The following is a 25,620-nucleotide window of genomic DNA, read 5'->3' on the forward strand; positions in this document are numbered from 1 at the left end:
GGAGCACCCAGCACTGAAATACTAACAATGAGCGATATGCACTGTGTCCATAGCCTGCCCCATGTGCACACATGCTGGTAGGTTTTCCTTGATCAGTTTCCCCCAGAACTCTGCCTCTGCTCCCCAGGTGACCAGGCCCTGGGTCGTATAAGTAAAGAGAGCTGTTGCCCAGCTTTATGTGTGACAATGAATGAAGCCCAGGGCTGAGAGGATGCTTTCCTTGTAGCCTCCATTCTTACTCAGACTACCCATCCATGGGTAACTCCTTCCTCTTTGTCATTCTTCCCAGGCCCACACAACATCCCTGCGGTATCCTGCAAACAATGGGGCCTGATCCTGGTCCACAGGCAAAGTGTGGGCATGACACCAGTGAGCAATGAAAGGTTAAGCCTGAATTGACAGCAAGTGCCACTACCGCCCTAGCCACTTGGCGTAATTTCAGAGAACAGGTTCCAGGTAAAACTCTGCTCAGTGGCAAAAGTGAACATTACTGAGTTCTCATAATCTAATTTTCTAAGAATGTTACAACCATAAACCCTGCATTATTTCAGTTTTTCATGATAAATTATCGAAGAGCTCAATGCTACTTGTCCTTACTGGTAACACATTATTGTGTATAACAACAAAAAACAAAAACAACAAAAACTGGCTTATTTTTGCTCTTGGGATATGAAAGTAACTTCCATGGACAAATGCCCACCCTATCCGTGACATGCCATATAGCTGCAATAGCCAAGTGTGGGCAAGACAAGCAAAAGAGAATTTTCAAGGCCCCCTCCCATGTCTAGGTCCTGCTTTCAGCCTCTAGGACCAACAGCTTCCTCTGTATTCCTGGTCCCACCTCTTGTGGACTTCATCTTTAAAGCTGTAGCTTGTAATCTCAGCCTCAGTAACTCCCGGGCTCCCTCATCGCTCTCTTCTGAGCCGTATGTCAATCAGTTCTTTCTAACTTGCTCTGATCCTCCTTGGTTCACACATCCAGGACCATACGTGTCTCCTGCCCTGGCTCATAGGCCTCCACACTTTGAAGCAAAGGAGACTCTGCTAGGTCATCAGTGTGCATCCAAGGGGGTCTCAGAACTCTGCTCTAGCTAAGGAGCCCTCTCCACATAGTCCAGCTCTTGTGGGAGAAAGGAACACCATGTATAAACAGACCTTTGATCCATCTAAGTAGCCAAAGCTGTTCCTATTCACAGTGTAAACCAAGCGGATCTGAGGTCTGAGGTCCCTAGATGCTCCTTTTAGGTAATACAACCATTACAATAACCTTGAATCTCCAATAGCTCGCTGGCTTAAAAGATTTAAAAAAATAAAGTCTTCAGTCCAGGCTAAATCTAGTTCAAGTGTAGAGCACACTCCCTGCCTTGACCTTTCTCCTTCTACCCTCATGCCCCACCCTTCACGGGACCTATAAGCCTCAAGCTATTTTTACTCTCTGTCCTGTAACCTACAGGGGGAAGGCAAGACTGTTTAAATACTGCAGTGTGTGTTTGATATCACAAGTCTTACATGTGAACCTTAAAAAACAATCTCAACTCCGAGATACCAGAAAAAGGCACACAGGGCGGTGGTTTCCAACTGCCAAAGACTGAGCTCAACTTTCAAATAAAGTTCTATGAAGAACCCAATATGAAGACTATAAAGAGATAAAGGTGGGCCCAGAGGCTGGGGGAGGGCTTGAATAGGAGGCTAGATAGAGAAGGGATGCCCTTTAAGTACCAACACAGGGTCCCGAAGCTGCAGAACTGAAGTCAGAAAGTTACCAGACCTGGAAATATCACTGTTCCAAAACAACTCCACTATAATCAGCAGGAGATACTTCCATAAGGACTGAGCATGTTGGTCCTACCCCAGTGCAGAGCCCCAGGGTGCAGGGACCTGGAGAGGCAGCTCTGACAAGCAAGGCAGGGTAGGGATGCTTGGCTACACAGAAGACCTGGCTGAAAAGACTGTTCTAGATGAACCTTTTTTTTTTTTTCCAAAGCTCCTCCCTTTGCCCTTAAAATGCATTCACAGACAAATTTTCTCCCCCTTGACTCCTAAATTTTCGAAAGAGGAGTATGTAGGCCACAGCCCCACAGGCTTGACCTGGATTCCTTTCTTGGTATATTTTAAATCTCCAAGAGAAAAGAGGGAGCTACCATTTAGCCAAGAGTGAGAGGAAGGGGCAGATGTTCCAGGGGTTGGGAACGCAGCAGCTAAATACACAAGAGGAAGGGCCACTGGCTTTCCCCTAATCACAGCTCCCTGTCTCTGCTGTTTTATATCCCCCTGTCTCTGCTGTTTTATATCCCATTGAGCAAAATACTGTAGTCAAAAATCTTTCCTGGACTTGGCAGAAATGAGAAACACAATCTCAGGCTTTGTAGAAATAAAGCTGCAATCTCACATCTCACTGGCACTGAGAGGGATGGTATTCCCACGGAGGACATAGAAGACAGCCAGGCAGGTGTACCTGCGAGGTCACCACTGTGCAGCCATTTGTACCTTAGTGGAAGGAAACAGTGAGAAGGTGTCTGAGAGCAAACTTTCACTATAGCAGGGTTTCCACACAAGACACTCCCTCCACACAAGAGTGTGAAAAGGAGCTGTGTGGAGGGAGCCACGCCCTGGCTCCGATCTCAGGGAAGACAATGAAAGGCAAAGCATGAACTGAGCTGCTAGTCCCACAGGTGAGACTGGAGTGCAAAGGTCCCAGCCCTGGGGAGGGCTTCCAAGGATAAGGCTGAGTCACTGTGTGTTAGCTAAGAGGGTGAGGTCATTGGAGAAAGCTACAGGTGCCACCCGTGACTGCAATGCAGAGGAGAAAGTGGTGCAAGAGTGAGGTGGCGTGATGGCCGGACTGTAGTAGGACATATGGACTACCCCAGTCTCCATTACCTGCCAAACTCCCATAGTGTCCTGCTCTGGAGGGTGGAGAGAAGCACCCAAGGGTGTCTCAGGAGATGGTGTTCCTGCTTCCTCCTGAGAGGAAGACCCAAGGCTAGTGCATAGGCTGGAGCCTGAGAGGTGAGGACAAATGTCAAAATTTACCCAAATCGCAGTGATACCGCACAATCCTAGGGCCATCACTTCAATACTCACAAGGCCACTTCGTTCAACACGACAGAATGACATACATTTTCAGACAGTTTCTCTAGCACCACTCGGGAAATAAAACAAGAACAGCAGCAGCAATAATAAATAAACAAACAAACAAACAAACAAATAAATAAATAAATAAATAATAATAATAATAAAATAATAATAAAATAATAAAATACTAATAAAAGTCTTCTTAATGGGATGGAAGCAAGGCCTGGCACTCGTCCTTCACAGCAGCATCACATCACACTTTCTTTCCCAACAGGTTCTATCCATTTTCAAAGGTCAATAAATAATCCTTGACTGGATTACGGGTCTGAATACAGAGCAGAGGCTTCTCAGGGTTCAGATAGCTATTGAGAGCCATTGCCCTTGGCTCTGCCACACTGCACCTAAAATGCCACACAACTGTTGCATCATGGAGTCAATGAAAGGAGTCCTCTGGAGTTTGGGTGACAGCAGTGTGTGGCCTGGGTTTATCATCAAGAGGAGGAGCTCTTTAAGAGTAGAACTGGACATCCATCTGGGTCACCATCTCTTAACAACATACAAGGGGTTCCATGAAGTGCTTTTCACCTAATCAGCTGAGTAGGCAGGGCTCGGAAAGGGCTGCATGTATATTAATTAAGAAAGCTGTCCTAATAAAATTAGTCACTGTGTTAAGAACAAATAAAAATAAAGTTGGGAGATTTTGAAGGCAGAGTCCTCACAGACAATTCTGATTCAAACACAATAGACTACGAAGCATAGATGGGCACAAGGACCCTGCCACAGTCCTGGCTAGGATGTGAAATCTCCCTATTTGTTCATCTTCAACTCAGTTCACACTCAGACCACTGTCATGAAGGCTGGGGAGCCTATGGGTGGTAGGGATGGATGGATGGATGGATGGATGGATGGATGGATGGATGGATGGATGGATAGACAGACAGATGGACAAACAGATGTTTGGATGTATGTATGTTTGGATGGATGGATGGATGGATGTTTGGATAGATGGATGGATGGATGTCTGGATGGATGGATGGATGGATGGATGGATGGATGGATGGATGGATGGATAGATGGATGGATGGATGGATGGATGGATGGATGGATGGATGGATAGACAGACAGATGTTTGGATGGATGGATGTTTGGATGGATGGATGGATGGATGGATGGATGGATGGATGGATGGATGGATGTTTGAATAGATGGATGGATGGATGGATGGATGGATGTTTGGATGGATGGATGGATGGATGGATGGATGGATGGATGGATGGATGGATGGATGTTTGGATGGATGGATGGATGGATGGATGGATGGATGGATGGATGGATGTTTAGAGAGATGGATGGATGGATGGATGGATGGATGGATGGATGGATGTTTGGATAGATGGATGTTTGGATGTATGTATGTATAGATGTATGAATGTTTAGATAGATGGAAGTACCTCACTAGAGGTAAGCCTTTGAAGGTTATACCTGCCCTAGTTCCCATCCATATTTTGTGCTTCTTGCCAGATGCCACAGAAACAGCCTTATGCAAGCTGCCGTCACCAGTCTTCCCTGCCACAATGAACTGAGAACTCTCTGCAAGTGTGAGATAAAATAAAATTCTGGGCCTTTATGCTGCTTCTGCTGGGTATCTTACCACAGGGAAAGGAAAGTTGACTGACCCAGCAGCACTATACGGAAAGTTCTTCTGAAGGTTGCCTGCCCTATTCAACTTCGGACTGGCATCGCCTTCGTCACTAGCCACCATGGCAAACGACTACCACCCTGGAACATACATGTAGTCCTCCTTTGGTTCTCCACATCTCTGCTTGCCTCAACCTCCTTATGCACAGCTATGTTAGCTGGGTTTCGTTACGACAAACCCCCATCAGTGATATTTCCTGCAGATATCATGATCTTTGGCAAACCTCTTCATGACTGTTTATACCACAAAAATAAGATCTAGAGAAATTCTCCTATCTGACAATCGCCCATTCGTAGAGTAGGGCTGCAGCCAACACCACGTGAAGAAGAAACACATCTCCAGATGTTCCACAAGAGCATCCCATCCGACTAATGGGAGGGACCCCATGATTCCAAGAAGCTAACAGAAGCATTGGCCATGTGTGACAGGCATACTGAGCAGTGGATCTGGCCATCTCAGCACTGCAGATCTGAATGCCCTTCGGACTGTCTACTCCACAGCCGCAGAGGGGACTCTCACAGGACACAATCACAACTGTCTAGGAAGCCAATCCTAAGCACCAGAATGGAAATTATCCCCTTAAAGTGTCAGAGTAGAAATCTGGAGATGCTCTCATACAGTTAACCCTTAGATTGGTAAGGGGTGTGGTCAGAGTGGGAGGTCAATGCAGGGAACCAAGGGTTTGGGATTGGCCCGGCAACACTCATTGCAACCTCAAGCCACTGCTGAGTCTTCCTTTCCTCTGGTCCTTGTTTGATCTGTGGTCGTGTTACCCTTCCACTTATAAGGAAACCCCCAGGGTCCAGGTCTAGAGCTGCTCTTGACTAATGATCTCTACAAACCCTCCTCTACCCCCCTGCCCTCCAGAGTCTAATGTCTGTGGGGCATCCTCTGATTCAGTGCTGTGCTAGGGTTTCAAGCTTTATGGATCTTCCAGCCTCACTGTTAAATAACAAGATATCCACAGCTTTGTGACACTTCAGGATAGGGCACAAGCCTTGTACGCTACTATTAGTTCTAAAGTTTCCACCAGAACCTGCTGGGTTCCCACTGGACCTCATATACTGCCCAGTAGAGAGGGTCCTGCTTTCACCACCTGATGGAGTGACCACTCTCTTTGGGTTTTTTCCTAATCCTTGCACTCCAAATTCCAGTCTATGGCACACCCTCCATACTATTAATATTATTAATATGAGTAGGACTTTTGGTCAGCATACCATGTCTGTGGGGTCTGGAACAATGGAACCTACCAATCACAGATCAAAAAATAAAGATTTGTGTGTGTGTGTGTGTGTGTGTGTGTGTGTGTGTGTGTGTGTCCCTTACTCCAAATAATGAGGGATTACAACTCTCCACACAGTATCAATATTGTGGTAGGCATTATAAAGGATCCTGGAATGTCTAAGCATGTAGATTATATGCAAATCATATCTCACTTTGAAGAACAGAACTTGAGCATCCATGCATTTTGGTGTCTGAGACAAGAGTCCTGAAACCAGTTCTTGCCAACAATGAAGACGACTGACCATGTGATGTGAACACATACACAATAAAGATAGTAAGTTCCTCACTTTGTTCTACAGAACAAATAGAAATAGAACAAAATCAGGGAAACCCCACACATCACCCAGAAGGGACTGGGGTCTGTGGTGATGACACTGTGGGGACTTAAATGGGAGATGAGATGGCTCTACAGAGAGCCATGTGCACAGCAATGGAGGGCTTGAGGCCCAGTGATGGGGAGGGGAAGCCAGTCTAGAGTACCTGTGTAAGAAAACAGCAGGGAAGAGGAGGAGACAGGACTCTGGGAACAGAGTCCCCACCAGCAGCACACCAGCATGCTGGCTACCTTCAAGTACAGAGGCTGCTAGGAGACGGTTCTTAGCCCATCACAGCCAATCTGATTCTACATCTCCCCACCAGCTAAGGACCCCTCACCTGCTCTGGTCCATGGGAACGAAATCCACCCAATGATGTCCAGCACACGTGTCACACTGAGAAAGGCAGATGGGGCTCTGTCCTAAAGGATCCTAAATACAACGCGACTCCCCGAGGGCATTGCCAACAGTAAACTCCCACAGCCCTGTCTTTTCACTTTTCTTGGGAACCGCTGTTCCTTTCATCTCTAAGAGGGGTTCATAGGTGTTTATGAAGATGAAAGGGCACAGCCAGGCTTACAGAAGGCGGCCACACCCACACCACGGGCTTCTTGGCACCTTGCCACCTCAGGACATTCTTCCCTGGTCTGGGTGACAGACAGTAAGTACCCTGGAGAGGCCAGTGGCCCCCACAGCTTGCAAGCATAGCAGGCCACCCCACCATCCAGCAGGACTGAAGACCCGTGAGGTCAGGAACAACGAAGACCGCATGTACACTCCCACACTGGAGATGGAACATTTGTGGCCTCTTGCTCACCTCGGAACACATTCCGGGATGGCTTTTCTCTTAGCATGGAAAGCAGAACATCAGGCACAAAACACAGCGCTTTCCTAACCTGAGCCCTGACAAAGGGCAGCTGTGGCGGCCTCATTCCAGGGCAGCAGGCATTGCTAGAGGTAAATGCAGCTTAAGTCAATATTTCAGCTCCATTTTTTTTTTTAAGACCAGTAGAAAACATAGACGGGGTGGGGGTGAAAGGCAGCATTGTAATGCCCCAGTTTTCAGCTAAAAGAAAATGTTTCAAAGGCTGCCAAACCTCCCTTTATTCCTCAAAGCGCCCGACAGCTGTCAGGACTAATGCCGCTGGAGGCTTGGGCCCTGGCAAGAAATGTAGCTAAGACTTTGCTTTCTGCCTGCCAAGGGCTGGCTCTGTCCAGGACCTCAAGCCTGGGATTGCAGACCCCTGGCAAGAGCCAGGAACTGCCTGGAATTAGACACAGGAGCCCAGCCTCCCCGCCTGAGAGGTGCTAAGGAGGACATGGGTGCTGGGGGAGAGGGGAACATCGGAAAAGACTCACTTTTCAGCCATGAGAATGGAACTTTCTATTCTGCACGGGCCTTGGTCTTGGGTGCAACAGTGGAAACACAGAAGTCCCACCGGGTGGCAGCGAGAGGATCAAATGCACTGTGGTGACCTGTCTAATACACCAGAACGTGACAAAGCAAGACCTGAGAGGAACTGCTCACAGACGCACACACGTGCTCAGGCAGGTGAGATAAGGGAAAAAAAAAAAAAAAAAAACAAGGCTCTGAAAGTGTGTGTGAACCACTTATGCGTCATTTAGAAACCAGAGCTAAAGCGCAGAAATGGCTAGTGCTTTGTCGCCAGGCAGCAACATGGGTGGTACTTTTTTAAAACGATAGTCTGCGTTTTCCAAAAAAGTGCAGAAAGATAAATACAAGTTGATTCCCAACAAGAAAATAAAACTCTACTATTTCTTACTCCTCCTCTGTCCCCCGACCCAATTTTCTAAAGTTCTGCAAGGGTATAGCTGACTGAGGTCCAAGGCCTTGGAGCACTGTCTCCAGTGAAGCCCCAACCAGAGTGCATCTTTGAGATATGAGGAACAAGGATTTTAAAGTCTTTGCCATCCTTCAACAGTCATACCTGACTGTAGCCAGGTGCTGCTAAAAAACAATGTAGCCAAGGCATGACAATAATGTGCCCATTTGGCCCCAGAGCCAAGCCTTGGCTATTCAGAGAACTTCATTCGGTTGCCACCAGCCAGACCATCCAACTGCAGAGCCCCAGAACAGGAAACCACATAACCTACAATACAAGCTTCCCCCCCTCCCCGGAACTTACTGCCCAGCTTGGGAGCTCCCGAGAGAAAAGTCACCCCAAGGGAAACTCTCAGAATAAATATCTAAAGACAGATCAATTTCTCAGTCAATAAATACATCACATATATCTATTGCAATTTGAATGTCTGTGGTCCTCCAAGATCCTTTATGTTGAAAAGCAACATCCAAGGAGACGGTATTGGCAGGTGATTAGGCCTGGAAGAGGAGTCTCTGTGATAGGAAGTGGTGCCCTTATAAAAGGGACTCCAGGGAGCTCTCTTGACCACCATCCAGCCGTGGAGAGACAGCAAGAAAGGAGCAGTATGCAACCAGACCTAAGGAGAATGCCACCTTGCTGACACCCTAATCTTCATTTCCAGCCCCCACAACTGTGCAAGACACAAAGCAGTGACATTCTGTTACCACATCTGAATGAATTAAAACAGTAGCAAAATGTTTCCAGCAGCCGAGTATGGAATGGCTGTCTTTGGGTCTCTGGCAATTACTGCCTCTTATTGCGACATCACAGAAAGAGGGGCCTGGGTGGAGGAGCAGCAGTCTCTGCAGGTACGTGTATGTCCACAAAGGCTCAGTCCTCTCCCTTGCCCTTTCCTCTCTCAGTGCCTCCTAGGTGTGAGGTGAGGAGACCTGCCAGGCCCTCCCTCCAAGCATCTGCTTGCTAGAATGCAAATGAGGTGACCACAAACTGAAAGCCCTGATATCATAAGTCCCACCCACTTTCCATCCATTAAACTAAACCCCTGGACACTGGCTCTTGGGGTATTCCATCTGTTATGTAAGTAACTTGATTTCCATCATATGAAGAATGCCACAAATCCAGCAAGAGTTCTTGACCACATGTCCCTGGCCTTTGGTGGTTCACAGCCACCGGCGACTTCATCACATAGCTCTCTGGTTCTATTCTAGCCAATGGTGTGTCTGGTCAACATCTCCTCCCCATCCCAGGGCCAGTACTTTGATTGGTACCCCTATCCTGTTCTTCAAAGCGCCCCTTACCCCTCCTGCCTTGAGCCGTGCACTCACTCCTACAGAAAGAAGGGGGCCTGTCAGTCTTCTCCAACAGAAGGCAGCAGAGGCACAGCCAATGGGAAAGGACTGTCAGACACCATCCTACATCAATAGGATATACCCTTAGGGTTAAGACTCTTAATAATCCCATACAAATAAAACCAGCAAAGGACTCACAACAATCCCTATGTACAATGTGGGTCTTTGAGGCGCAGTGTTAAGTTTTCCGAAAGTTTTCAGCTATAATTGTTTTTCTACACCGGCACCTGAAGGATTAGGCTTCTGAATGATTCACACTGGGAAGAAATGCAGATAGAAAGGTTCGCCTTGTCTACACCTGCCTGCCCACCCCCAAAATTTCATCTGTGTTTTAATGCCCGGAGCTTTCACACTTCACCCCTGGCGCCACTTCAGATTCAGATGGATTTGAAAGCCCAGCAGTCCTCTCTGTTGAAATTCCCTCCTCCCAGCACAGAAAGGCATGTGATTTCTCAGTACAAAGAGGGAGACACAGGATTGTTAAATCTCGCCCTGGCCACAGAGGCCGTCTTCCCAGGTCTTTCCAGACTTCCATTCAGTGATGGACAAGAAGTTGAGGCTGATGTGGAGAACTCCAGACACTGGGGTTTGATGTCTTCCACGGAGAATGTCACTAACTTGACAAACATGACTTCCATTTTCTTTCTCTACACAGGCCTGAGTCTCAGGCGGTAGTATAAAAATATAAGACTGTGCCAATGAAATATCCTAGTGGGTCTATGGTGGCCCGGCTAGCCACTGGTCTCCTGCGCCCTCTCAAGCCCAGTACTAGGACTCTAATTAGCACCACCAAGGCTGACTACCAGAGTTTGATTCGTAGAACATATGTGATAGGAAGAGAAAAACAAGTTCTGCAAGCCTCCCTGACATTCAACACACACACACACACACACACACACACACACACACACACACACACGCACGCACACACGCACGCACGCACGCACATGCACAGACAAATACAAGATGTGGCATACTGATGGCCTCCCCATAACCATGATAAATATATAAAATGGATTGTTTGTTTGCTTGTTTGTTTTTAGGTTTTCCAAGACAGAGTTTCTCTGTGTAGACCTGGCTGTCCTGGAAGTCACTCTGTAGACCTTACTGTCCTAGACTCACTCTGTAGACCTGGCTGTTCTGGAAGTCACTCTGTAGACCTTACTGTCCTGGACTCACTCTGCAGACCTGGCTGTCCTGGACTCACTCGGTAGACCTGACTGTCCTAGACTCACTCTGCAGACCTGGCTGTCCTAGACTCACTCTGTAGACCTGGCTGTCCTGGACTCACTCTGTAGACCTGGCTGTCCTGGACTCACTCGGTAGACCTGACTGTCCTAGACTCACTCTGTAGACCTGGCTGTCCTGGACTCACTCGGTAGACCTGACTGTCCTAGACTCACTCTGTAGACCTGGCTGTCCTGGAAGTCACTCTGTAGACCTGGCTGTCCTGGACTCACTCTGTAGACCTGGCTGTCCTGGACTCACTCTGTAGACCTGACTGTCCTGGAAGTCACTCTGTAGACCTGGCTGTCCTGGACTCACTCTGTAGACCTGACTGTCCTGGAAGTCACTCTGTAGACCTGGCTGTCCTGGAACTCATTCTGTAGACCTGGCTGTCCTAGACTCACTCTGTAGACCTGGCTGTCCTGGAACTCACTCTGTAATCCAGGTAAATTTAACACCAGAAAAGATTAAAGACCAAAGAAACCTGGATGCCCACTTCCCAGACATCAATCCCAAGGGCATCTCTCAGTAGCCCCAGAAAATGACTGTCCCATTGTTTATCTGCTTTTGGATCCCCAGAGAGCCACAGTGTCCATTCTGCGGGTGATCAGAGAATGGACGTCTGTCTGCCTAAGCTGGAAGACAAGCAAACATAAACAGTACTGGAAGGTCCATGACCCTGGGAATACACAGCAAGTAGGCGCTGCCCCTGACCAATACATGGCGTTCCCCAGCACATACAGGAAAGGAAGGAAAGGACGGAAGGCAGCAAGCTGCAGCAGAACACACTTCCGGCTTCAGTCAGGAGGCTTCACAGCCCTCCATATACTACAGCTCTGAAAACTTGCCGATCTAAATTCACCAAGCCTGATCCTTATGAGCACCTTTGAACCCGGCAGTGTCACACACGTGTAGCTTGTGGACTGTGGGGTGCAGGGGGTCTTCATCTTGTAAACAAGAGCAGAGCTCTGCTGACCTAGCCGTGGACACACCATCTCTGCCCCGCACCTCCCCGTTCAAGCAGAGGCACTCACCTTCTCCATCCGCACTCATGTTCTCGTAGGAGTCCCACCGAATCAGCGGGTCTGCTGTGTTATAGTCCACGGTCACTCCCTGGTCACTGTACAGATGCTCCGATCCTACAGGGCACAACCGCTACTTAGCAAAGCCCAGCATCTCGAAATACCACAGGAAATATTAACATGTGAGCCTTGTGTTTAATGGTTCCTACCCAAATCTATTAACAATGAGCCTACTAGAAGAGTGATTGTTTTCTAAGTAAGAATGGAGTTATAATAATCATGTAGCCAAGCGTGGTGAGACACTGATACAATCAATCTCAGTATTGGGAAGGTTGAGGCCAGATGATCAGGTGTCACAGCCCAGGTTACAAAGTAATCACACTTGAAACTGTCATACACTGGAGGCCCAGAGACAGATCAGAACATTTCACTATAGCAGCATACATACACACACACACACACATATATACATATATATATACATACATATATACATATATATATACACACATATATACATATATATGTGTGTGTGTATATGTATATATATGTATATATGTATATATGTGTATATGTGTATATATGTGTATATGTGTATATATGTATATATATGTGTGTATGTATATGTATATATGTGTATATGTATATACATATATATAATGAGAAATATATATATTTCTCATTAAATATATTTTCTGAAGTATACAGGCATTTAGTATACTGGCAATTGTTTTTAAACACGTTTTCTGAGGGGAAAAGCAAGCAGTTGGTACCTCACAGATGTAAGCGAACGCTCAAGAACACTAAAAGCCTGCAAGGGCTCCTTCGCGGAGTCCCCTTAGGCAAGTCATACTCCCCTTTGGTCTTTCCCAAGTGTCGTTTCAAAGCCACCTATCCCTTATTATCCAATATGCTATCTAAAAAAATAATAAAGACCAAGCTTAGTAGTAGGGCAAGTCTAGAGTACACAAGGCCCCAAGCAGCACAACTAGCACACACGTGTATGTGCACACGCGCATGCACACACATGCGCATGCACACTCACAGGCATACTCACACGTGCACATGGTTAAATTTCCAAGTATATGCCAAGGTGGGAGGAGTTAGCATAAGCTCAGGGTTCTCAAAACTGACTCCAGCCCGAGCTAGTCTGGCTGCCCACTCTCCTGCCAGTTACCTACCTTGAATCTTCTCAGGTGTGGCCGAGAAGACCAATTCAATCTTGCCATAGTCTGGAAATCGGTCATCTGAAACAAAGAACCACACCAAGCTGTGTCCACACTGATCCTGCCCTTGCAGCGCAGCCAGTGCGAGGCTGTCCCCAAAGCTGCGACAGACCACGTTCTCCCACAGCGTCAACCTTCTCCTGGTCTCTCCAAGTTGTTCACCCACAGATCAACTCAGTTTTGTTATGCTGGCAGCAACTCCGCCAGCAGAGGGAAGGAAGACAGGGAAGGAGGCTGCTCCTGCCGTCCCCAAGGGCTTCACCCGCTCACCTTTGCAGGCGCTGTCCAGCTCTTCTTTCCCAAACAGGAGCCCGTAGCCCTGCACAGCCCCGGTGTGGAACTGCAGGCGGAAAATGACATCGCGGGTGGCCGAGCGGAACTTCTTGTGATAGCATTTCACCTAGTTCAAGAGGGGAAGAGAAAACAGGCAAAGGCTGAGGGGCAGAGCTCACTGCTTAGCACAGAAGCATGGACGGCATGGCCTCGGAACAGCTGTAGCCAAGAGTTCACACTGAGAGTGGACATCTGAAGATAACACGGAGGCCGATCGATAGTCAGTCAGCACACCCCCAACAGTCTCCCTGCCCTCCCCCCCCCCCAATGCTACATTAACGGAAGGAAAATCTCAAGAGACCACAGTCCTCTGATCTGGGATGGATCACAGCCTTCAGACTCGAGTTGTATGAGAAGACATCTGCGGTCTCTTGTCTAGCTTCTTAACAGCTGGCGGTGACGACATTTCCCTTTCATTTAAAATTTCTATGCTGCCACTTAACGCCTCTTGGTTTCACAGCATGGATACACTGATTATTGCTTGTTGAGTACAGACTAGAATGAGGGGATAGGGAAATGGAAAAGGGAGACAGAGGACCAGACAGAGACACAAGCGTTGATACTCTTCCCTTTTCCAGGTGCCCAGGGTCCTGGAGGTGACATTTTAAAGGAAGTATTAGAATCCCCGCTGTGATTTGAACAAAGGCTGTGACATCCTACCTCAGGCATAGCTCCAGCCAACCTGCATGGCTATGTTGACAAGCAGGGTGCAGGAACTATGGGACCACGGCTAGAGCGAGTGCCTGGTGTGCCCTGTCTTATACTGCTACCAAAGGCTTCCCCACACCTGGCCACAGTGGGGAGACCACTGTGCTGTGAAAAGGACGTCATTCAGTGGGCAGAGGAAGAGCCACAAGCCAGCAGTGCCCTGCCAGGGTCTCCAGGGGTCCAAGGCAGACTGAGCTGAACTCAGCATTGAGTCAGTACCCACGGTGGCATACCATGCCATGGGAAACTGTGGTAGGCACTCTTCCTGGTCTTCCTTAAAGACATCAGACTTCACAACTCGAAATGGGAAGCAGGGCATCAGACTTTCAGGTGACATCTCAATCATCCTCCCTCACCAGAGAAACTATCCCACGGAAACTCCAGAAAACCTACGGCCAAGAAGCCTCGGCAGGAAGGCTGAGCACCACGGCCCTGGGCAGACCTGAAACTTGTTTACACTGTGCTATCTACCAGGAAGCAGCCGCAAGGGGTGCTCCCTGTTGACAAGCATGCACAGGCTCCTCCCAAACAACCTCTGCTGGGCTGAAGACACAGACACCACCACCCCCAATCTCTAGTAGTTGTCTATCCACAATCAAGAATGACCCAAGCGCCCTGCTGGCTTCCCAACAACCAATGGCAGGCTGGCTCCAGGTCTCCTACTCTCTGTCAAGATGGTCCTTGGGATCCAAATCATCCTTCCAGAATGTTCTTCTGAGCCCTCATGCCTTACACCGACTAGCCTTCCAAGGTTTAGCCCTCTCAGCCAGGGTTGATTCCACATTGCCCTCCAACAAAGCCCTGTGCGGGCTAACCCTGTCCTGTTCTTCTCTGGCTGCCCTGGAAGAGGAGAAGTAACCAGGGTGAGGGTGGGGATGGGAGAGAAAAAGGAGGTCCCTTTCAAACCAGTCTTGCTCTCAAATTGTATACATACGTAGGAGAATAAATATTTGAAAAGCAAGGACTCAGGAAGTCGGGGCAAGCAGGGGACATAGATCTAGCTGGGTCCACTCAAGCACAGGCATGAGAGTGAGGAAGGACGGCCAGGAGGGAGTGGCCTGTGGGCCTGAGTGGGTGAATACAGGGGCATCGGGAGATCCTGGCCACAGGCACAGGGGGATGTAACACAGCCACAGTCTCTTCTATTCTCAATGGGCTTGCTTGCCTTCCAGCCACTCAAGTTACTCGTATTCTTCTCCTGTGGCCACCTCCCTAGTCCTTTCCCCAGATCCTTCCCGGGGCTAGGTATCCTGAGTATACCTCCTACTCTGGCTACACACAAACACTTTGACTCACAGCCCAGGCATCCCAACTCTGTCCAGCCCAGGCGTGGGAGGAAAAGGATGGGTATTCACAGGCTGGGCAGCTCCCAGGGACCGTGAGCCTGGTGTGCTCTCCCGCTTGCAAATTCTTATTTGTCATATCACAGGGTCTCAAAGACTCCTAGGATTGTCAACAAGAATGATCTGTCCCTGGACAATGCTATGCTTTTTCCTGTGACCTCTCCTGTGGGTATTCTGACAATGTTACACACACACAAACATACACACACACACACACACACACACACACTCCCCACAGGCCCACAAATACAACAGGTCAGACTGTGAGAAGAGGCCTATCAACTAAGGCCATGATCTGGTAATCTCTGTCACCCACATGAAGGTCCAATAATGACCCACTCAGTATCAGTATCAAGTAATCAGGTCAAGGATCAGAACTGTTATGAATACCGAGTAGAAAGACAATACAGTACTCAACATGGGACCCCAGAAGCTGCTCTTTAAGACAGGAAGCATTTTATAAAGATCACTGGGCAATCCAAAACCACTTTGGTTCTCTAGTTTTAACACATACTTGAGTCTCCACAGAATGTTTCTAAAATACCCTAATCTTCTGCTTTCAGATTCTAGAATATTTTCATTCTGGAAGAGTTCAGTGTGATGGTCACAGTTTCATAATAAGCATGGTGTTGAATGATCACTGCCACAGAGCCCACCTAAGGTGCATCTGCACTGACCCCAACTCACCAGGATCACTCATTACTCGGGGACGTTCAACCTCTTGGACCCTTTCATCCTTTCGCTGTAAGATGGATAGCAGCTTTACTCCAAAGAGTATCTAGCTACTAAGTATTAAGAGACCTTACAAATCTACCTGTGACATCTCCATGATTATATCTACTCCATCCTGTCCATAGCTGCAGACTACTACGCACTTACAGATTCAATCATCTTCAGAACCATGCTGGCTTTTTCTTCTTGTAGCCATTCCCTAAAGACTAAGGAGTACTAGACTTTAGCAGGTGTGATGAGGAATCTAGAAATTATTTGAAATATGTAGGAAATGTTCATACGTTGTATGCAAGCAGTTAGCTATTTTATAAGGAATTTGAACATCTTCAATGTCCGTATCCATGCAAGGCCTAGAGCTAATCTTATATACACGCTAGTAAACAACAAGGCAAGTTATAATACTTAATAATTAACCGAGAAGCATATGTTTCTGGGAAGGGAATCTTGGTGTTCAAACCGGCTGACAGAGGCAACGGCCATGGAAAAGTCTGCGTGGTCTTCTTCTCTTGTGGTCTAAGTAAACAGTCTGCAAACCTTGCCCTAATCTTATTTCCTTACATTTGCACAATGCTATATCTACATCCTCACCTGGATGCTAGGATGGAGCCCCGGGACCAGGGAAAATGCTGAGTCCTTAAGCTAAGTGTGTGGCACATGCCTGCGATCCCAGCCCTTGGAAGGCTGAGGAAGAACAATGCCTCAGCCAGGTGAGTCAACTCCTAAAGACACTCACCTCCCGACGTGCTACACACAGACAAGGGAGACCCCAAGTTCCTCTTATGTTTCCTAAGAAAAAGAGAGCACTGCAGCATCCCCAAGAGAAATGAAGTCCCACCTTGGTCCATGCCGGGTTGGAGGGGCTATCTATGCTAAGGCCATGATCTCACTCCAAGCTGAGCATGATTACAGGGTCCCGACATTGCCAAGTCACAGACAAAAAGCAAGGAAAGGTAAGCAGATATGGGTCGCCACAAAAACACAGCTGAGGTGCGGTACTGAATGGCGGCATGGATGAAGACCTGACCCAGTTCTGGGCCCACAGCATAACAGAGAAAAAGAGGAAAATCCAAAAAATAATACAGTCACGGATACAGCTGAGATCCATCCTCAGAACCTCTGCTGGGGCAGCTTGGGGGCACAATTCCACCTTTCCCTGGTCATACACAAGTGCCCACTGTAAGAAACAACAAACACCGGCGCTATTTGTGCAAGTTCTTAAGGAGGCTTCACCTGTAGTCACAAGCCCAGTCACTGGTCACAAAGCCAGCAGCCATAAAGACAAAGTACAAGTGGCTGTGGTTTGCCAAGGCAGGGCAGCAAGATGGAGCATGCCAGATGGAGAGATGTTTACAAGCCCTGGACCAAGTGCTGAGCAGGGGAGGGGGCAAGCTGGCTCAGGCCCCAGGCTCCCGGCCAGGTTCCTGGCGGGCCTGCAGCAGCGTGAATTCCTGAGCAGGTTATGTAAGCTACAGGCAGCCTGCCCGGGGAAGGGCCTCACACCTGACCACAGCAGTACTTTGAAGCAGGAGCAGGTCAGCTAGGAAAGGTCAGAGGGACGGCACAAAGCAGATATATCAGTGTCAGCTTTGCTGTCGCCAGTCACAGCGCCATCTGCTGGTCACCAACTAAACGATCTAACAGTCTGTTTCCCTGGCGTTTCGGTCACTCACAGCTAATACCTGGCCATCCCTTCTTCTGAACCTGTGCCTTGCTACCTCTGCCACCTATCGCAGTGGAGGCAGATGTAACTAACTGTACACAGGGCAACAGTCACTGAAATGAAGGAAGATTCTGATTGGCTTAAGGGGACAAGGTGCCTCTTAGAAGCAGTAAGATGAAGGACTGTCCGGGAAGCAGCATTCCACCATTACAACCCAAGGACAGCTTGCTCTCAAAGAGGACCAGTGACAGTGCAGACTCTGGGAGGTAAATGTAGACACACTTTCTGCCCCTTGCGGGGTCCTTTCCAAGCCAAGTCACAGTGGCTTCCAGATCCCTAGTGAGAAATGTAACCCCCAGCATACCTGAGCCTAATGCGTTTCCCCACCCCGCAGCCTTCCGGCTTGTGTACTACACACACAGCACAACGCGTCACGTGGGTACGGGCAGAAGTAAAGGACAGCGCCAAGGCGAGACCCGCAGAGGCTGGCCTGTGCCTTGAAGGGTTATTCACTTCCTTCAGAGCTGGGCCAGGCTGTAGAGGAGGAATGTTGGGTAATCCAGAGTTGCCAAAGCCCGGGACATGGGATTGGCGGAGGCTCAGCTCACTCGCTGTCATGGGAGCACCGCCAGCACAGAACATGTTCCAGCGTCTTCTCTCTCGTAAGCTCTCGAGGTGGGACTGGCAGCAGCGATGGCACAAGGCAGGCTCCACAGACTAGGATCTGAGTGACTGGGACTCCTGACCTTGCACCCTCTGGGCCGAGCAGTCGCAAGCTATGCCGCAGTCATTTGCACCTGTCTAGGGAGAAGCGTCTTTTCTACTGTAACTGGACTTCAGTCCGTCTTTGAGCACACATCAGCCTGCCAACCGCACTAGCTACCTGCCTGCCCATCCCGCTAATCCAGCACTTGAGTCTAAACTCGGAGAGCATGCCCCGAGTATATCTCTACTAAACTCCTATGTCAGCTAGTTTAGGACAAAGGCTAAGGAACTTGACCACCAGTGATGGCCAGTGATAATCCCCAGCAAAGGTGTCCAGTCACCAACAGCAGACTGTCAATCATACCACACATTCTAGAATACACTCACTGTGGGCTAACCAATACCCTTTTATGCCCACAAATCAAAAGCTCCAGGACCTCAGAATGGGACTCTACTTGAGATGACATTTTTATGAAGGGCATTTAAGTAAGACCATCAGGTTTGGCTTGGATGAACTATAGTTGGCATCCTTGTAAAAAGAGGTTAGGGCTCAGCGAAATGATTCTGGTAAGACCACCTACCTACGACATAGGTCAGGAAAGACCAACCCTGATAGTACTCTGATCTTGGACTTTGAGCCCCACAAGAGCAAGAGAACAGAACAGAAATTTTTTCACAAGCCACCCCATCTGCGCTGAGTGTCCTTTGGTCATGGCCGCTTTGGCAGAGTAGAATGGACCAAAAGTGCTGTCAGGTTTCTGAATGACAACAGTTCAACCTCATAGCAGGCATTTCTATGAACTGTGCAAGGAAAAATTACACTGTGATGGAAAAATACCTTTGTCAGCTGCCATGTCTCCCACGTCCTATCTGATAACACTGCAGGAAAAAAAAGTGCAGAGTACACAAAAAAAGAATTATAAACACAGGAAGTGTAAATCAAATCACAACGCAATCCTAAAAATATTCCATGTGAGGAATGAAAATGGGTGCAGGAAGGAAATCGGCTTATCGAAACCAAGTATCTCTTGTGGAAAGATCTAGAACCTCCTGTGTGCCAGCACTCCTAATGGAAATGAGTCACCCAGGAGGAGTCAGCTGTCCTGTGGCATGAAGTTCACCTCCAGAGGCCCTCAAGCTTGAATCTCACACTATGCTCCCCAGCTTTCCAACATAGTGGGCTTCTGTTTCCACAGGAACAAACCTAAGACACTGGTCCAAGTCACACCATGCCCGCACATCCATGGGAAGGCACCCCCAGTTCTGTCTAACTGAGACTTGTCTGGAGAAGCCCAAATAAGAAAAAGGGGAGACACAGCTGGGGCAGGAGGGAGAGAGCTGGAACATCAGCTCAAAGGCAGCTGCCAGGCATCTCGGGAAGGCTCTGCTCCAGGTCCGTGAGGCAAGCCCATAGATATGGTGCCGCGGCTCTCGTGGCTGGAGAGGAGCACTGCCACTGAGCTCAGCAGTGGAAGGTCTTTGCTCAAGTTTTCCTTTTTTTAAACCTGGATTAGACAGGAAGAGGACCGGGAGGTTTGGGCGCCTAGGCAGAGGCAAACAGAAGATCCCAGCAAATAAGCAGAGAAGTTCCTGAGTGGACAGATGCCAGGCAGGCAGCAGCCAGAGCAAGCGTGGAGATGTCAACTTGTATTGTGGCCCCTGAACTCCATGAGGACAGTAGGAGAATATGGGAGCTCCCAGGCATGATGAATCAGAAGCCTTCTGAATGCAAGTAGCACCCTGGAGAGGAGCACACAGGGACATGCTGCTACTACACACAAGAAACCAAGTCCCCACTAGATATGGACTTCCAATCCACAGAACCATGAGAAAGAAAGTCCCAGTGCCTGAGAGTGCCCATGTAAGTATCTGCAAGCATCCATGTAAGCATCTGTGTGAATCCGTGTAAACACACGTGAACACCATTTAAGTACCCCCGTGCAACAGCATCTAGCAGGAGCCTAAACAAGTGAGACCAGCCAGGGGGACCAGCAAGAAGAAAGGGACAGAGCCTGTGCTCGCAGCAAATCTAACCAGCACAGCCCTTCTCCTTGATACAAACTCAACAGAAGCCTCACACTTACACTCAACTGCAACATACTCCCAAAGGACACCCCGACCTGCCATGGCCCTGGTCTGTGGGTCTCAGAAGCTCCCTCACTTCAGCTCTCAGTAGAGGCTGGCTCCTGGCCTCCATCCTGGCTATGCTTCATGGTCAGTAGAACACCCAGGACAGGCTCACTGGCTCTTGGGATCACGCAAACACTCACTGCTACTCCCTTTCTGCTTCTAAAAACACTTCACGTTAAGTTGCTTCTGGTTCTGAGGCAGCACTGCTCTGAGGTGCCTTGTGCTCCCAGGGGCTGCCGCCGTCCCTGCCTTGACCCCTCCATTTCAAAGACTACAGAAATGTGTCCAGGACTTCATGAGCTCTATGGGCTATAAAGAGAAGGAGAAACACAGTGACGAAATGTCCTAGATGGGATCAAGGCACTGAGTCCCTCCCTGACTACTCAATGCCTCCTCTACTCTTCAATGTAGAGCTGTTGGCATCCTCAAGTAAGGTTATTTTTGTTACATTGGTACAAATGCCATATATTGATACAGACTTAAGGTTTTCATTAGCATGAATCTTTGTATATTGATACAGAATTAAGGTTAATTGTTACAATTAAACTCTTACATAAGTATTTTTACATAGGTAAATTTCAACTCTTACATAGGTATTATGCCTGTGCAACTCATTTAAAAATACTAGGCTTAGGGGCTGGAGAGATGGCTCAGCAGTTAAGAGCACTGATTGCTCTTCCAAAGGTCCTGAGTTCAAATCCTAGCAACCTCATGGTTACTCACAACCATCTGTAATGAGATCTGACACTCTCATCTGGTGTGTCTGAGCACAGTTACAGTGTACTTAAAAATAAATGTTTAAAATAAAAATACAAGAATTAGTTCCAGTCCTTTTAATAGCTGCTATTACAAACTATTTAAAATAATTAAGTAATACAAGTTAATAGTCAATCAAGCTCTTAGATAGTAGTCTAGATTTATCACAGAAATATACAACCTGGGTTAAACAGATAATAGGTCCCTGGAGATAGGCAACATTTGTTAGATATGCTATAAATAGATAAATGGTCTTCAAAAGCCTCAGAGACTCACAGAGTATGGCATTGAAACATAATTTTATTATTTTAAGATCTTTTGGGACATCAAGACATGTCAGCTCCTAGCAGTCCCCCCATTCGCCTGGGCCAAAAATGGTGAGTGTTAAAAAAAACCCATTTATTTGGGAAATGAATGATAGGAGGTGCAGTAGAAGCCCCCAACTGAGATTAATTATTACCACAACAACCTCCCTTACCCCAGTGTTGGCCGTCACCCCACAACTGTCCCCAGCTGGCACCAAATGGGCATGTAAGCTCAAGTTGGAAATTAAGATTTTTGTGAAGGTTCAAATATCATCAGTTCAAACTTCCTGCAAAGGGACAGAGCAGTACAGCCCCTGAGGTTAACGGCTTCAAATACTAGTCTGCTAATAAATGTAATTCAATAGCCCTGGGTCACTGACATGTGATAAGAACCGCCTCCGGGTGGCCTCTGGATGCTACCCACATCACCATTCACCTAGCCAACTGGAAAATGGCAGCAATCCACAGGAACGCTTTCCTGAGCTAAAGCGGCAGCCAGTTCCACACGGATGCGCGGGGCCAGGAACACGCCAAGTCCAGGCACGCCTACCATAAACATCTCCTCACCCACACAGAGCTCCATTTGCTCCTTGTGTCAGCTGATTTTTCTCTGAACCACCTCAGTGACCAAGAGTTACCTCCCAGTCACAGGCCCTCTCAACAGCTTCACATCTGCACAGATCCATCTCCCAGCGACCACAGTGTGTACAATGTTTAACTGGGGCCTGTGTTCTGACTATGCTGCCTGCTACAGGGCAGGGCACACAGCGTAAGGTAGGGGTGCCAACCAGGGGTTCCTCTAGAGAGGAGAGGAGGTGACCAACCTCTCTGATAGTGACAAGGCTTGAAAATGCTACAAGATGGCATGGTGTGGTTCATGCCCATCCTGTCCCTTCCCCCCTCCCCACATCTCAGTGTCAGGCAGGGATACGGATATGAGTTTGTTCCTCTCATGTTCACAAAATTTAAGCGTGGTCCTCACTAGGCAGAGGCCACAGCTCCCAAAAAGAGAAAAAGACCAGGTATGCCCCCTTTCCAACACAATGAGCTTCCTCACAAAGACACACACACTAGGGAAGGTCCCACCAGGAAGTGTGAGGCCAAGCCACCACGGCCTTCCTGAGCCACACAGCTATGTCCACCTCAGGCTCCTTTGGCCTCTGCAGTGCCTTCAGATTCTGTTCCCCAATACAGCCAATGTCCCCAGGAGCCATCTCCAAGGCGAAGAAACCACTCTCTATCCCTCTCCTTCCTGTGCCCAGCGCTAAGACGGGAAACTAAAAAAACCAAACAACAACGACAGAAACACAATAACAGATCGAAGCTCAAGACGCCTGAGTAAAAAATTCAAAATTTGAGTGGGGCAAAGAGAGGGGAGAACGGAGAGAGAGAGAAAGAGGAAAATGGAGACGAAGGAAGGTATATGAGGAAAGACAAGAGGAGATGGGAAGACAGGGAGGAAGGCACTGGGGGAAAGACAGGCCACCTCCCAGCAGACTGAGCTTCTATACCGACTCTGCTCTCCAGCCTTAGAAGACTCGGAAGCCACCAGCCCATGAACAGAAAGCTCGGGTGGAGGCTTAGCCTTGGTTTTCCAGAAAGTAGAGGGAGATGGGTGCTGCGGGTCCAGCCTCCAGTCAGTTTCCTCATCTCAGGCTCCCCTACCTCCCACCTGGGCGTCAGTCATCTGTCCTTGAAGACAGGGAGGTGCCCACTCTGGGTGAGCTATTTACAATGAAACGCAACACAAATTCCTAAATCACCTGTCATCTCAACAATGTAGGTCTGCCAAGACCACGAACAGATCGTATCTAAATTATTCTACACATGTCAGAAGCCGTACACATGCCTCGCAGGCTTTCTAACAAAACCTTTCCTAAAATTACTTTACACATATAGATTCTTTGTAGTCAAGACAGACAGGAGGTGGAAAAAGTAATGTCTAATCTCCCCCCAAGAACAAAATTATCTGGAGAAATCGCTGTTTTGATCGTTACAACCACGCTGTAACAACACCGGTTACACACTACAGTCTGGCTCTCGATGAGGCCCGGGATCACATAGGAGGTCAGGCAACGGATGCTCAGAGGGCTGCGGCTGAGTAGGGACTTTGTTCTGCACAGACCCAGGAGCTCTGTTATAAAAGATGATCAAGTACAAAGATCTGTCACTATAATTAAAATACTTTTCCTCACAAATTAAAGCTCTTAGAAACATGCTGTTTTTCATTCTCCTGTTGGTTATTTTCTCTTCTTTGAGAAGGAGGTTGTAAACTGGATGATTCTGTACTAAGGTGAAATCGATTTGCCTTGCAGGTCACTGTCCCGGGTGGCTGACACAATGGTCATAGCCTGTGGGTACTCACCATGATGTCGCCCTTCAGCAGCTGGGCCGGCTCTATGGCAATGCGGATCCTGCTGGGGTTTTCAGGGCCGACATTGCTTCAGATGAACAAGAAAATAGCTCATTATACAGTTCCACGATTTCATGGCCACACAGTACAAGCTGAGAAAATGGCTAGATTTTACACAAATAGCCCAGAACCCAGAGGCTTTACCTTGTGAAAATTATTCAAAAAGTTTGAGAAATCTGAGCTGGGGTGAATTATTCTAGCACCATCATAACCCCAGACTGGAAAAGTCATGCTTACGGCTGCCTCAGCCAGGAGAGGTTCTGAGCTGGGGACAGACCCTGCTTCTATGACAATTGGAAGATACAATCTCCACAGTGTCATCCTTGCATGGGAGTAGGAGCGCGCGCACGTGGGGGTTGGGGGGCACATGTTGAGTCCAGAAAAGAAATAATGAGTCTTTCTGGGTTCCAAGGTATCTACCATCTTGTTCAAAATTTTCTGTTACTGAGAGCAAAGTGCTATCTACATCACTGCAAACCAAACTCAGGAAGCTACACAAACTCTGAGGATACTTGAAACATTACAGGAAGTAAAACCCATGGGGGACTCTGTCCTAGAGCTTTCCAGTAGACCAGCTTCCAAGCAGTAATGGCACCCCTCTACCCTGGAGGCTCCACCGTTCAGCCCGTCACTGGAGGCAGTTAGAGATGCAGGGACCATGCACCTCTCAGAACAGCAGCGTAGGGATGCTGGCATGACTGGCCCCACCGCTCCACTTCGTGTGGGAGAGACAACCATTTCACAATCCCTCCCCCAAGCCATGCTAAACACCCAGCACAGCGTGGCACACTCGTGACACTTACTAGATCCCAGATGTGTACACGGGCTGCATGGCCTGGTAGAGCTTCAGAAAGGGCCGGCAAGCTGAAAGAGAGGCACGTGCCAAAGAGACAGGATCGTGAACACAGGCACAGATTTTCTACCAACAAAGTAAACTGGTCAGACCTCCAACCACAGGGCTGCCTTCACCGGAGGGCCATGGTGAAGGGTTAAAGACAGCTCTGTAAATTCATCTTGCTCCTGATGATCAGGGGGACTAGAAGCCACAGCTACAACCAACTGATGTTTGAGCACCGAGTTGGATGCAGCCAGGGAGCAGGAGACAAGCTCTGGCCCAGACGCATGCTGTGAGCATCTGCATGAGACAGGGGGCAAGGTCTCTCTCTGGTCATATGCTACATGAAACAGGGAGTCAGGGAATATGCCACGGAGGAAGAAGGAAGGACCCTGAGTCGGGATGGTCTACTGTGCTGGATTATCTCATCAAAGCTATGGAAACCTTGAGAAGAAGCACACAGCTGAACCACAGAGCCGCTGACTCAGCTGACCCTGGCCTAGCAGGAGGTCATGTCCTGCCTACAGGGCTATTTGTAATCCCTTCAGAACTGCCTGTCCCTCCTGTAATTAACGGTTTCATCTCACCTCACAAAGCTAGAGCTTTACACCACACACATTATAACCATAGGTACAGAACCTAGATATCGCAGGAGGAAAG

The 25,620-nt window shown here is 48.2% G+C and overlaps 1 protein-coding gene across 7 annotated transcripts in view; it reads right to left on the minus strand.

The window, feature by feature from the left end:
* Positions 1-25,620, minus strand: part of Tns3 (tensin 3) — a 240,450-nt gene that overhangs the window by 76,820 nt on the left and 138,010 nt on the right. For all 7 annotated transcript variants that reach the window (XM_052199263.1, XM_052199269.1, XM_052199266.1 and 4 more), the window contains 5 exons: positions 24,929-24,989; positions 24,078-24,153; positions 13,311-13,440; positions 12,996-13,061; positions 11,827-11,931 (listed from right to left, as the gene is read on the minus strand). In XM_052199263.1, the coding sequence (XP_052055223.1) occupies positions 11,827-11,931; positions 12,996-13,061; positions 13,311-13,440; positions 24,078-24,153; positions 24,929-24,989 (438 nt within the window). The remainder of the gene's footprint in view (positions 1-11,826; positions 11,932-12,995; positions 13,062-13,310; positions 13,441-24,077; positions 24,154-24,928; positions 24,990-25,620) is intronic.

Source organism: Apodemus sylvaticus, chromosome 11, assembly GCF_947179515.1.
Source record: "Apodemus sylvaticus chromosome 11, mApoSyl1.1, whole genome shotgun sequence".
Classification (NCBI taxonomy): Eukaryota; Metazoa; Chordata; class Mammalia; order Rodentia; family Muridae; genus Apodemus; species Apodemus sylvaticus.